Raw genomic sequence first — 13957 nt, forward strand, 5'->3', positions numbered from 1 at the left:
GATTGAGCTTCCTTATGTTTCTACTCCAAGAGTTTCTACAATGGTTCAAGCCATGCAGAAATTAGACAAAGCAGAATCTTTGCTATCAGATCTTAAAGATCTAAAAAGCACATTGAGAGTAGAAGAACAGCTGAAACTACCCCAAATCAAAAGAAGGATCCAAGAACTGAAAGGAAAACTGGAAGAAAAATGTTGTTCAGAAGAGCCAAATGCTTTTTGGCACAGAAAGCAACATACCATTAAGTTGCCCTACAAAGAAGGATACACAGGAAAGCCCTGTAAAAGCAGAGCGATCCCTATGAGCCAAGAATACAGAGAACTATGCCAAAAAGAAATTCAGCAATTGCTCAACAGAGGATTGATCAGAGAATCCACTAGCCCCTGGAATTGCTATGGATTCTATGTAAACAAAAGAGCTGAACAAATTAGAGGTATCCCCAGACTTGTAATAAATTACAAGCCTCTAAATTCAGTTTTGGCTGATGATACTTATCCCATTCCACATAAAGGAGACTTGATCAGAAGAATTGCAGGGGCAAAAATATTTTCAAAATTTGATTTAAAAGCAGGATTTTGGCAAGTTGCCATTAATGAGGCAGATAAGTTCAAAACTGCTTTTAGTATTCCTGCAGGGCACTATGAATGGAATGTCATGCCATTCGGTCTTAAAAATGCTCCTTCAAAGTTTCAAAAGGTCATGGATGATATTTTTAAGCCATATTTTGATTGGTTACTTGTATATATTGATGATGTTTTAATTTTTTCCAAAAATATTGATGATCACTTCAAGCATGTAAATATTTTCATGAAGTTGGTCAAGAAAAATGGGCTTGTGCTTAGTAAAAAGAAAATAGAAGTATTTCAGACTTCTATAAAGTTCTTAGGCCACCAGATTTCTAATGGACAAATCTCTCTGCAACAACATGCCATTGACTTTGCAGACAAATTTCCAGATGTCTTAAAAGACAAGACACAACTGCAAAGGTTCCTTGGCTGCCTAAATTATGTAAGCAGTTTTTATCAAGACTGTGCCAGTGACAAGAAAGTGTTGAATAAGCGGCTTGGCAAAAATCCCCCTCAATGGTCAGATGCCCATACCAGAGCAGTGCAAGAAATCAAAGCAAAGGTAAAGTCCTTGCCTATACTGTACATAGCAGATGATGAGGCATTCAAAATAGTTGAATCCGACGCCAGTGACATAGGATGGGGAGGGATTCTAAAACAAAAAGTTGACAAAGAAGAACAAGTGGTACAGTTTGCCTCAGGAGTATGGAACCCAGCAGAACAGAATTATTCTGTTATTGAAAGAGAAGTAAAAGTTGCATGGAATTGCATCAGCAAGTTTGCAGTATATCTAATAAACAAGCCTTTTCTTCTCAGAACAGATGCGTCAGCAATGAAGAAAGTCCTATCCAAGGACATCAAAAAACCAGAAGAAGCAAAGTTTGCCAGATGGCAGGCGCTCTTTGCAAATTTTGATTTTTCCATTGAGCACATCAAAGGAAAGGAAAATTGTCTTCCTGACTTTCTCAGCAGGGAATATCTTGAACAAAATATAGCACATATCATGATGATTATTACTGAGTGGGACCAGCACCAAAAACAAGAGGTCTTGAGAACCATTCCAGATAATCAAGACTGGGATACATACAGAGACAATTGGAGACCCACATGGCAATTAAGGAACACAAAAGTCCTTGATGCCAACTTACAGCCTCACACTGATCTCCAGCATTATGTACCTGAAAGAAAGGTGTACCCAAAAGGCAGAAAATGGATCCATGATATGATGTATGACAAAGCAAAAGCAGATGCTGGAATCGCAAGACGGGCCCTGGAAACGAATTTTCATGACATTGGATGTATCTGGCACCATGGAGGCCGTGACACAAGAATCTATGAAAGCTATTATTGCATCTACCGAACCAGAGACTTGTGGATCAACCAACCCCAAGTCCAACCATGTGCTCGATGGCCCAGAAATGATCCCAAAGTAATGTTCCCGGACACAGTTTATGATTTTTCAGATTATAAAAAGCTGTGGTGGGACTTCATGAATGTTGATGACAGAGAAGAAACCCATTACACAGAGATAAATGAAAATATTCTCAAATATTGAATTTTTTATTATTCAGTTAAGTTTCAAAATTGTACGATCAGGAGAATATTCTCAACTTTGAAATTGAGAAAAAAACGTGACGAGTACAAGTACAACTGATTTTCTTTAAAAGCGGCACATCTAGATGGCATTGACTGATTATTTATTTTGAATACAATAAATTTAACACTCTTTAAATGTTCCATTTTGAAAGGCCTCCAATATCCACGGTTGGCAAAGCTATCCAATCCGGGATTTGATAATTCGTTTTATATTTTAAGATTGTAGGGTTGTCTGGTCTCATTTTTTTGGGGTTAACTAACGTGTATAAAAGTGGTAGTTCAGCTGAAGCCTTGTCCTATTTCAACTTGGGCAGAGCCTTATATAAAAATCCAAGGGCACGACATCAGTGAATTCAAATGAAAATGGCAATAAAAGTAATTGTTATCAGTCGTTTCTTTCCTCAAGTTTCTCTGGGAGGTTTGACTCCAGGGTAGTGGCTTTCGTTTTTTCATTGGTCTCTCATTCTCAGTTCAAACCATTAGATATGCTACATCAACAAGCATGGGTTTACCAAGGTGTGACTTATTACCAGGAACATGGATGAACTAGGGCCGAACTGAGAGCAGAAAACTTATCGGCTAGGTATTAGGAATTGACCCCGCAACCCATTCAAGATGAACTCAATCAAGTGGAATGAGAATCAACAATGCGGTGTACCCTCACTGACATTAAAGTTATAGCTAAGGCTACATAGTGGGTACATGTCATTAGTCACACAAAGAGTAGATACAACTAATTTATATAAACCATGGACATATACCAACACCTTGAATTCCTCTTCGGCAAGGTTCTTCTTGATAAAAATGTAACTAAAGAAAACATGTTGCTATACATGTATCTCATCCAAAGGCAACAGGCGACCATGAACACATTAAAAGACATATAGTCATCTCTAAAATCTCTATTTGTAGACTTCCAAATATAGCTACCTAAGATTTCGGACTAATTTGTTTTTGAAAAGTTTAAATTTTTGCTTTTAATTGAGATCGTCCAATAACAAAATAGCATCAATACTAAATCGTAACCCTCTCTTAGCAAACAATACATTTTTTCACTGCCCAAAACAAACACTGAATTAAAAAAGTTGCCATTAACAATCCCCTTCTCAGAAACCAAGGTTCCCACTCAAACTTGAATCATCACCGCCGAAAATCTCACACGACCCTGGTACGAAAAAATCAATATTAAAAATAAGTAAATTAAAAATTGAAAACAACAAAGCAAAAGATCTAAAAATTGTTCCAAAGTTGTTTTAATTTTTCTTAATGGTTTGAAAAGCTTTATAAACCCTCAGAATCTGTGGAGCAAGGGAAACACATGCCCTTATACAACAAAACAAAATATATGGAAATCCAAATTTCTGTCCAACTTCCTTCCAACAAGAACAGTCCATTTAAACAATGTTTATCCGACGCCTTTCTGTATCCTGTGCATTCTTAAAACGACGGTCAATGATTCACGTCAGATGAAACGGAACACGGTCGGTTTGTAAGATGCCGGACGGCACTGTGCCGGGAAAGCTAAAAGATTGAGGGCTCCTGAACGACGAATGCAAATAATACCTCAAAAAGAGGCATTGTAAAACCCTACGATGACCTTTAACGTCACCCTAAATCATGAATCACAACATCTATTAGGAAATGGAAATCTTGCATGCACATACGACGTTTGTAAGAATGGTTACCCTGTTAGGCAATCAAGTCTATGCTGAAACCATTGTGGTTTCAGAGTTATATATGGAGATTTGGTTTCCATAAGTCTTATTGTTTAATTTCTTTTCGGGGGTCATTTGGAAAAAATATACTATAGTATTTTGGGAAAAAGGGATATCTTATTTCGAAAAAAATGCTACACTCCAATTTGACATGAAGATCCAACAAGATCGAAGTCAAATAATGCATGAAGAGATAAGATGAGTTAAGTGCAGCCCATATTTAAAGTGTGCGTGAAGTCATATTTTGGGAAAAGTCAAATTTAGAGAGTGTGTGAAATTATTTTGGAGAGACAAGATGAATTAGGCGCAGTCTAGATTTAGAGTGTGAGTGAAGTCATATTTTGAGAAAAATCAAATTTAAAATGGATATGTAAAATTACTTTGGGTAAGTCATTAGATGAAAAAATTTAAATACCCTTTACTGGTTTAATTGTAATCATCAAGTTTGATTGATCAATTTAAGAGCAGCTAGCTTTATTATGTGTGAAATGTATAAATTTTGTGGTATTTTATGTCTTTCTTTTTCTAACAAATTCATATCAAAACTAGGTTAAAGCCAAAATATCTTAATGTGTTGCAGCCCCAGATTGCAGAGCCACTGGAGAGAAAATTCTTTACGTTGGTTGCTGGAGCCGTGAGCAGCCGCAGCTGCCGTCAACCACCATAGCCGCATCGTCAAAGAAAAGAGAGTGCTATAGAGTCGCGAGGGTCCTCCTACATAAGCCGCAGCCTATGTTGCTGCCACCACTGTGAATCCCCGTTGCCTGTATAGACTGTCGTCGTTGTTGTGAGCAGTGCACACTGCACAGACAATGTGAAGAGCGTTAGTCAACACTTGGCCAAAGTTTTAAGAGTTTTAAAGTGCGTTTGACGTGTGTAGGTTTTTAAAAGTCAAGTGGGCGAGTTCAAAAGTTTGAAAAAAAAAAATTGAAAAGTTTATTTGAACGGCAGAGGACCACGTGGCAAGTACGATTTTCTTTTGAAAGAGCCCATATTTTTTTAGTCAAAAGTTTGAAAAAAAAAATTTCGAAAAGGTTTTTTGAGCGGCAGAGGACCACGTGGGCAGGTACGATTTTCTTTTGAAAGAGCGCATATTTTTTTAAAGTGGGTTTTATTTTCAAAGTGGTTTTTTTTTTGGTTTTAAAAGGCCAAGTTAGAAACACGGGTTCCTTATAAAGTTCTTTGATATGTTAAAAACTAAAACTAAGGTAGTTTAAAGTGGAAAAGGTCAAGTTACGAAGTATTTTGAAATGAGCTTATACATATATTTCTGGAGCCCCATTATGAAGCACGTTTTTTTTTCCATGGAGGAGATTTGAAAAGAGTTTAAAAGGGTTTTATTTAGAGTGATTATTTGATTTGAGGATTAAAAAAATAAAGGGATTTTAGAAAGTGAATTTAGGTATTTGCCAAAGTTTTTTTATTTGTAATTTTTTTTGGGGGTGTTTTTGTCAATTATAATAATGTTTTAATAATGTTTTCTTGGATGGAGATTGTGTTTTATGGGTCATATATTAAAAATCATATTTTTTAGGGGGTGATATAATAGATAACATCATGCAATCAAGAAAGCAACTATAAGACAGAAAACATATAATAGCTATGGGTCGCAAAGCGCAACTGAAGAAACTTAAGAAAAGAATCGAAAAGAAGAGGCAGAGATTGCTGCCATGTTTAGAAAGGTTCAAGCTGCAGCCAAGGAACTGAGCAGTGTAGCAGAAGAGAAAGAAGAAATCGAGGTTGATTGATGTCGTTTTGACTTGCTACCACCTCGTATGTTTACTGGTAAAGATTTTGATTTTTGGGTTATCAAAATGTTAACTTTTCTTTCAGCGAAAGAGTTAACTGAGTACTAGTCTAATAACCCATATGATGAAGTATGCAATGTTTTAGCATTGAATTTTATAAAACATGAATTGGATGTGAAGTTTTTGTGCAAGGTAGCCACGACGACAACTTCTAAGAAAGCATGGAAGACTCTTGAAGAAGAGTTTGGTGCAAGGGGGAGTGACATGCAGCAACAAGTGGTGTCACAATTTGTTGGGTCATTCGTAGATCTGAGAGTAGATGAGTGAGACTCTGAGAGGACAATAGAGCTTGGAGAGTCCCACTCAAAAGTGGATGATGGTCGTCAAGACCATAAAATTGAAACATATTATGCAAACATGCATATGGATGAAGAAGATGTAGCAAAGATTGTAGAGAGAGAAACTGAAGCCTTTGTATGTGAAACAGAGCAAGAGCATATAAACGCTCAAGGACTCCACTGTAACGTGGATGGTGCATATGATGGGGAATCCCACTGTGACGAAACAAATGTGGATGGTGACTGCAAAGTGAGATGTGGATTGGTGAATCCAACCACAACTGATGAATTTGGTGGAGTTGAAATTGTTAATGAGCACATGCATGCTTGGATATCCCACAATAGAGTGGATGAAAATTATGTTGATATTAAATTTGGTTAAGAACCATTAACTAGTGATGAGTGGTTTCACATGATGCAACAAAAAGATCATATTATGTTGTTATTTGGTGATAGAAGCCCACTTGTGTCTGGAAGCCAAGTGGAAGACAACCTATTTGCAGCAACAAAGGTTTGTAACAGAGTGGAAGAGAAGGTAGAGAAGGAAGAGGTAGAGAAGGAAGCTCTCACTGAAAAGCATAAAGAGATATTTCTAACATTGATCTTGAGTGTGCAGAGTATAAGAAAAAAACAATAGTATCCAATGATGAAAATGAAGAGAAAGAAATGGACATTTCTTAAGGCAAAGGTGAATGCATTAAAACCATTTTCCAGCAATGTAATCAAGAAAAGATAATATTTTTCTGTCAAGAAATATCATAGAAAGGAAGTCACGAAGATGAAGGACAAGAAGTAAAACAAAGAAGACAATTTGAAGATGAAGACTTGTGGCAACAATCCATAGTGTAACGAATCTTTGAAGAGGAAATTGTAGAAGACATGATTGGATTGTTTTTTAGAACAAATGCAAGAAAAGTTAAAAAAAAATTGCAGCAACAAGAAGTAAAGACATATGGAGCCTAGAACAAGAACGCACAAAACATAATGAAGCAATTTTTGAGGATAAAGAATTTAGAAGAAATTGTAGAAGTTTTGAATCATTGTAAGCCTAGCTGAGACTTAGACAAGTAGACATGTTTGAGTGATGATTGAGTCAATGTCTATTGTAAGCCTGGTAGGCATAGTTGAGTCATACAGTTGTAATTAAAGAGGAGTGTGGGAAATAGTAATTACTCCCCCATGAAAATGTAGCAAGATCCAAGTGATGCATGAAGATAAGCTGAGTTAAGTGCACTCTAGATTTATAGTGTGAGTTAACTGAGTTAAGTGTGAGTCATGTTGAGTTAAGTCATATTTTGGGAAAAGTAGAAACTGAGTTAAGTGTGAGCCATGTGGAGTTAACTCATATTTTAGGAAAAGTCAAATTTAGAGTGAGTTAAGTGTGAGTCATGTGGAGTTAACTCATATTTTGGGAAAAGTCAAATTTAGAGTGTGTGCATGTGAAGTTATTTTGGGCTAATCATTAGATGAAAAAATTTAAATACCCCTCACCGGATTCATTATAATCATCAAATTTGATTGATCAATTAAATAGCCCCAATTAATTTTATTGTGTGTAAGTTATGTAAATTTTATAGTATTTTGTGCTTTTGTTATTTTAAATTTCAATTTCAATTTGGAATAATAAGATTTGTGGTAATGATTTCGATTCTAATTACTGTTGAGTTTTTATTATAACGGCTTTACATTTTAAAGGGGATAACCCAGTAGAAGAAGCTCTATATTACAGTATTTACATTATCTGTACAACTGATATATCCGTACAGTATTTACATAGTGTTGTTGAATCAAAATTATCTAGGGAAAATATTTTTTTGTTTCTAATCCCCATAAAATTATTTACTGCATCGCGTCGAGAATCCCAACCATTCTTGCTTTTTAACGAACAATATCAACACTTGTTGAACAACGACGCTCCTTTGCTATAGATTTTCGTACAGAATTAGCCAAATCGGAGGCGCAGTCCTTCGCAGAAAATAAAACTCGGCGCAGCTCTGCAACAATACATGCCGACGTCTCTTTCTAGCATTGGTCGGCCATAGGAGAAACGATCGTCGAAGTAGGCCGGAGTCTTCAAACGGGAACAACCCGATGCGAGCTTCAAGAGACATCATGGGCTGTAGTCATGTGGCAGAGCCTGCTGGGCCGTGGCTGAAAAGACGTTCTCCTTCGCATGTGGTGGCTTAAGATGAGTTAAGTGCAGTCTATATTTAGACTGTGCGTGAAGTCATATTTTGGAAAAAGTCAAATTTAGAGAGTGTGTGAAATTATTTTGGAGAGACCAGATGAATTAGGCGCAGTTTAGATTTAGAGTGTGAGTGAAGTTATATTTTGAGAAAAGTCAAATTTAAAATGGGTATGTAAAATTACTTTAGATGAAAAAATTTAAATACCCTTTACTGGTTTGATTGTAATCATCAAGTTTGATTGATCAATTTAAGAGCAGCTAGCTTTATTATGTGTGAAATGTATAAATTTTGTGATATTTTGTGTCTTTCTTTTTCTAAGAAATTGGTATCAAAACTAGGTTAAAGCCAAAATATCTTAATGTGTCGCAGCCCCAGATTGCAGAGCCACTGGAGAGAAAATTCTTTACCGTTGGTTGCAGGAGCCGTGAGCAGCCCCAGCTGCCGTCAACCACCATCGCAGCATCGTCAAAGAAAAGAGCGTGCTAGAGAGTCGCGAGGGTCCTCCTACATAAGCCGCAGCCTATGTTGCTGCCACCACCGTGAATCCCCGTTGTATGTATAGACTGTCGTCGTTGTTGTGAGCAGTGCACACTGCACAGACAATGTGAAGAGCGTTAGTCAACACTTGGCCAAAGTTTTAAAGTGCGTTTGACGTGTATAGGTTCTTAAAAGTCAAGTGGGCGACTTCAAAAGTTTGAAAAAAAAAAGTTGAAAAGTTTATTTGCACGGCAGAGGACCACGTGGGCAAGTACGATTTTCTTGTGAAAGAGCGCATATTTTTAGTCAAAAGTTTGAAAACAAAATTATTCAAAAAGGTTTTTTGAACGGCAGAGGACCACGTGGGCAGGTACGATTTTCTTTTGAAAGAGCGCATATTTTTTTAAAGTGGGTTTTATTTTCAAAGTGGTTTTTTTTTGGTTTTAAAAGGCCAAGTCAGAAACACGGGGTCCTTATAAAGTTCTTAGATATATTAAAAATTAAGGTAGTTTAAAGTGGAAAAGGTCAAGTTACAAAGTATTTTTAAATGAGCTTATACATATATTTGTGGAGCCCTATTTTAAAGCACGTTTTTTTTCCATGGAGGAGATTTGAAAAGAGATTAAACGTTTTGAAAAGATTTTAAAAGGGTTTTATTTAGAGTGATTATTTGATTTGAGGATTAAAAAAAAGGGTTTTATTTAGAGTGAATATTTTGATTTGAGGATTAAAAAAATAAAGGGTTTGTAGAAAGTGAATTTAGGTATTTGGAGAAGTTTTTTATTTGTAATTTTTTTTTTGTGTTTTGTCAATTATGATAATGTTTTTTGGATGAAGATTATGCTTTATGGGGTATATATTAAAAATCATATTTTTTAGGGGTGATATAGTAGATAGCCTCATGCAATCAAGAAAGCAACCATAAGACAGAAAAAAGATAATAGCTATGGGTCACAAAGCGCAACTGAAGAAACTTAAGAAAAAATCGAAAAGAAGAGGCAAAGATTGTTGTCATGTTTAGAGAGGTTCAAGCTACAGTCGAGGAACTGAGCAGTCTAGCAGAAGACAAAGAAGAAATCGAGGTTGATTGATGTCGCTTTGATTTGCTACCACCTATGTTTACTGGTAAAGATTTTGATTTTTGGGTTATCAAAATGTTAACTTTTCTTTCAACGAAAGAGTTAATTGAGTACTAGTCTAATAGCCCATATGATGAAGTATGCAATGTTTTAGCATTGAATTTTATAAAACATGAATTGGATGTGAAGTTTTTGTGCAAGGTAGCCACAACGACAACTTCTAAGAAAGCATGGAAGACTCTTGAAGAAGAGTTTGGTGCAAGGGGGAGTGACATGCAGTAGCAAGTGGTGTCACAATTTTTTGGGTCATTCATAGATCTGAGAGTAGATGAGCGAGACTCTAAGAGGACAATAGAGCTTGGAGAGTCCCACTCAAAAGTGGATGATGGTCGTTAAGACCATAAAATTGAAACATATTATGCAAACATGCATATGGATGAAGAATATGTAGCAAAGATTATAGAGAGAGAAACTGAAGCCTTTGTATGTGAAACAGAGCAAGAGCATATAAACGCTCAAGGACTCCACTGTAACGTGGATGGTGCATATGATGGGGAATCCCACTATGACGAAACACATGTGGATGGTGAGTGCAAAGTGAGATGTGGATTGGTGAATCCAACTACAACTGATGAATTTGGTGGAGTTGAAATTGTTAATGAGCACATGCATGCTTGGATATCCCACAATAGAGTGGATGAAAATTATGTTGATATTAAATTTGGTTAAGAACCATTAACTAGTGATGAGTGGTTGCACATGATGCAACAAAAAGATCATAGTACGTGTTTGGTGATAGAAGCCCACTTGTGTCTGGAAGCCAAGTGGAAGACAACCTATTTGCAACAATAAAGGTTTGTAACAGAGTGGAAGAGAAGGCAGAGAAGGAAGAGATAGAGAAGGAAGCTCTCACTGAAAAGCATAAAGAGATATTTCTAACATTGATCTTGAGTGTGCGGAGTATAGAAAAAAACAACAGTATCTAATGATGAAAATGAAGAGAAAGAAATGGACATTTCTTAAGACAAAGGTGAATGCATTAAAAACATTTTTCAGCAATGGAATCAAGAAAAGATAATATTTTTCTGTCAAGAAATATCATAGAAAGGAAGTCATGAATATGAAGGACAAGAAGTAAAACAAAGAAGACAATTTGAAGATGAAGACTTGTGGCAACAATCCATAGTGTAACGAATCTTTGAAGAGGAAATTGTAGAAGACATGATTGGATTGTTTTTTAGAACAAATGCAAGAAAAGTTAAAAAAAAAAATTGCAGCAACAAGAAATAAAAAAATATGGAGCCTAGAACAAGAACGCACACCACATAATGAAGCAATTTTGAGGATATAGAATTCAGAAGAAATTGTAGAAGTTTTGAGTCATTGTAAGCCTAGCTGAGACTTAGACTAGTAGACATGTTTGAGTGATGATTGAGTCAATGTCTATTGTAAGCCTAGTAGGCATAGTTGAGTCATGTTTGAGTTATGTTGAGTCATACAGTTGTAATTAAAGAGGAGTGTGGGAAATAGTAATTAGTCCCCCATGAAAATGTAGCAAGATCCAAGTGAGGCATGAAGAGATAAGCTGAGTTAAGTGCACTCTAGATTTATAGTGTGAGTTAACTGAGTTAAGTGTGAGTCATGCTGAGTTAAGTCATATTTTGGGAAAAGTAGAAACTGAGTTAAGTGTGAGCCATGTGGAGTTAACTCATATTTTGAGAAAAGTCGAATTTAGAGTGTGCATGTGAAGTTATTTTGGGCTAATCATGAGATGAAAAAATTTAAATACCCCTTACCGAATTCATTATAATCATTAAATTTGATTAATCAATTGAATAGCCCCAATTAATTTTATTGTGTAATTCATTATAATCATTAAATTTGATTAATCAATTGAATAGCCCCAACTAATTTTATTGTGTGTAAGTTAGGTAAATTTTGTAGTATTTTGTGCTTTCGTTATTTTCAATTTCAATTTGGAATAATAAGATTTGTGGTAATGATTTCGATTCTGGTTACTGTTGAGTCTTTATTATAACGGCTTTACATTTTAAAGGGGATAACCCCGTAGAAGAAGCTTTATATTACAGTATTTACATTATCTGTACAACTGATATATCCGTACAGTATTTACATAGTGTTGTTGAATCAAAATTATCTAGGGAAAATATTTTTTGTTTCTAATCCCTGGAAAATTATTTACTGCATCGCATCGAGAATCCCAACCATTCTTGCTTTTTAACGAACAATATCAACACTTGTAGAACAACGACGCTCCTTTGCTATAGATTTTCGTACAGAATTAGCCAAATCGGAGGCGCAGTCCTTAGCAGAAAAGAAAACTCGGCGCAGCTCTGCAACAATACATGCCGACGTCTCTTTCTAGCATTGGTCGGCCATTGGAGAAACGATCGTCGAAATAGGCAGGAGTCTTCAAACGGGAACAACCCGATGCGAGCTTCAAGAGACATCATGGGCTGTGGTCATGTGGCAGAGCCTGCTGGGCCGTGGCTGAAAAGACGTTCTCCTTCGCATGTGGTGGCTTGACGGGCGTATGAGAGCAGTGAGAGCTCTTTTCACCCATTCTCCTTCTACACGGCCGATCCTTACAAGCGAATTCGTCATTGCAGACCTCCTTGCAGTCAAATGAGAATGCGTAGAAGAAGAGAAATTATTAGTATTTCTATGAAGACTGCAACGGAACGAACCTGGATGATTCGTTGGTGAACACATGCACGTCTTCCTAGGCGGAGCACAGACGATGGGCTTCATGGGGGCAACGGCTTTTGGTGAAACGGGATGGCGTGGGGATCGAACCTGCGACGTGGATATGTCAAGAACGAAATTGCTAGAAGACGAAGCGGCTGCAGAAGCAGAAGAAATTAAAGAAGAGGCGCTTCTATAGCTTGCACGAGTAGGTGAGGGCGTTCTGTGAACAGCAAAGTTGAAAGCAGAGGAAGGTGAAGGCGAATTGAAATGGCGTGTGGGAGAGTGGGATCTGGGAACGGCAAAGGTGAGGGGCAGCACAGGGGCGCTGCTGGATTTGCTTCTTTCCTCCATTTTTCTCTCAGGGAAGGTTTGATACCGAGCTGGGCAAACCGAGGAGACCTCCGGCCCCTGATTTATACATTACAATTTAGCCAGGTTTATCCCTTTTACACCCACAGCTTTTACCGGATCGCCCTTTACGTTTGGGAAGCCATTGACTATCCATCGAACATATTTTCCGGCTCTCCGTCCAATTTGGAAAGAATATGCCGGCGAAGGGAACGACGGGCTCCACCGGTTAGTAAACGCCGGCCATAGTCGAGACCTTACACCGTTGTGTGCGCTTCGATTCCATATTAGAATTGACTGCAAATGAAGATTCTGGCATCTTCTAGAGGATGGCAGTCGTAGAAACTTGATGTCTACACGTTACTTGCTATGCCTTTTCCCTAGAAAATGAGGAAAGAAAATAATAAAATTATGAAAATATGATTGCTTTCTCCCAAGGAAAGGGGACCCCCACGTTACTGCTTCGAAACATTTGCTAGGTGGTGGTCATTTTGAATGTACACGCCATTGAATGTGGATTCCCGTCTACTTTATAACGACCATGGACTTTGGCTCATTCCGATGCGTATTAGGTAAGAAGCAAAGGTTGTTAAACAACATTTACAAGTCATTGAGCAATTAATTAATATCCTGATTACTTACGACTAGTTTTGGCAGCTCACTCTTTCCTTTCGTGAAGAGATAAAGAAGAGCATCCATTTTATCGTCATCTTTAAACTAGAAAGACATTTATGCCAACACCACACTCTAATAAATGCATATTTTCAGTCTTCAAAAAAGTAGAGCATGGAAATGTACGGTATCAGAGAAATGTAGTTGTATTATTGTGTTTTGATAAAATTTGGTTTTTTATTTTTTTAAACCAACTGTATTTAATAATAATAAATTTTTTTATTCAATAAAAATAAAATAAAAATTATTATTAAAACTAATAAATAAAGGGTCACTCATTATCAAACCCACGCGTTGAACCTCTCAAACTTTACCTGTGACATAGTTTAACTTCATGCTACGAACTAGATGAAAGTGTACATAACAAATATTGAATTACCTATTTAGTATTGAAATTACATGGAGGAAGGAGAGTACCTTTGATCTCTTCAACTTCAAAACCGATTATTCCATTATCACTACTTTGATTATTCTTTTGTTTTTTTGCTTGGGGTTGTTGGTGGATATTATCGATAATTCAAC

The 13957-nt window shown here is 36.8% G+C and overlaps 2 protein-coding genes across 2 annotated transcripts in view; one reads left to right on the plus strand and one right to left on the minus strand.

The window, feature by feature from the left end:
• The window catches only part of LOC149193917 (disease resistance protein ADR1-like), a 34365-nt gene extending 25729 nt beyond the window's left edge, over positions 1-8636 (plus strand). Inside the window, exon 3 of the mRNA XM_089407476.1 lies at positions 8520-8636. Within this exon, the coding sequence (XP_089263602.1) occupies positions 8520-8636 (117 nt within the window). The remainder of the gene's footprint in view (positions 1-8519) is intronic.
• Positions 8637-11918: 3282 nt separating this feature from the next.
• LOC149193918 (uncharacterized) lies at positions 11919-12803 on the minus strand. Its single transcript, XM_089407056.1, has one exon. The coding sequence runs from the start codon at positions 12764-12766 to the stop codon at positions 12167-12169; it is 600 nt and encodes a 199-aa protein (XP_089263182.1). The 5' UTR covers positions 12767-12803; the 3' UTR covers positions 11919-12166.
• Between the last annotated feature and the right edge of the window lie 1154 nt (positions 12804-13957).

The sequence above is a fragment of the Pinus tabuliformis genome, chromosome 2_2 (assembly GCF_031772625.1).
Source record: "Pinus tabuliformis cultivar Carrire ecotype Pingquan chromosome 2_2, CPIR1, whole genome shotgun sequence".
NCBI lineage: Eukaryota > Viridiplantae > Streptophyta > Pinopsida > Pinales > Pinaceae > Pinus > Pinus tabuliformis.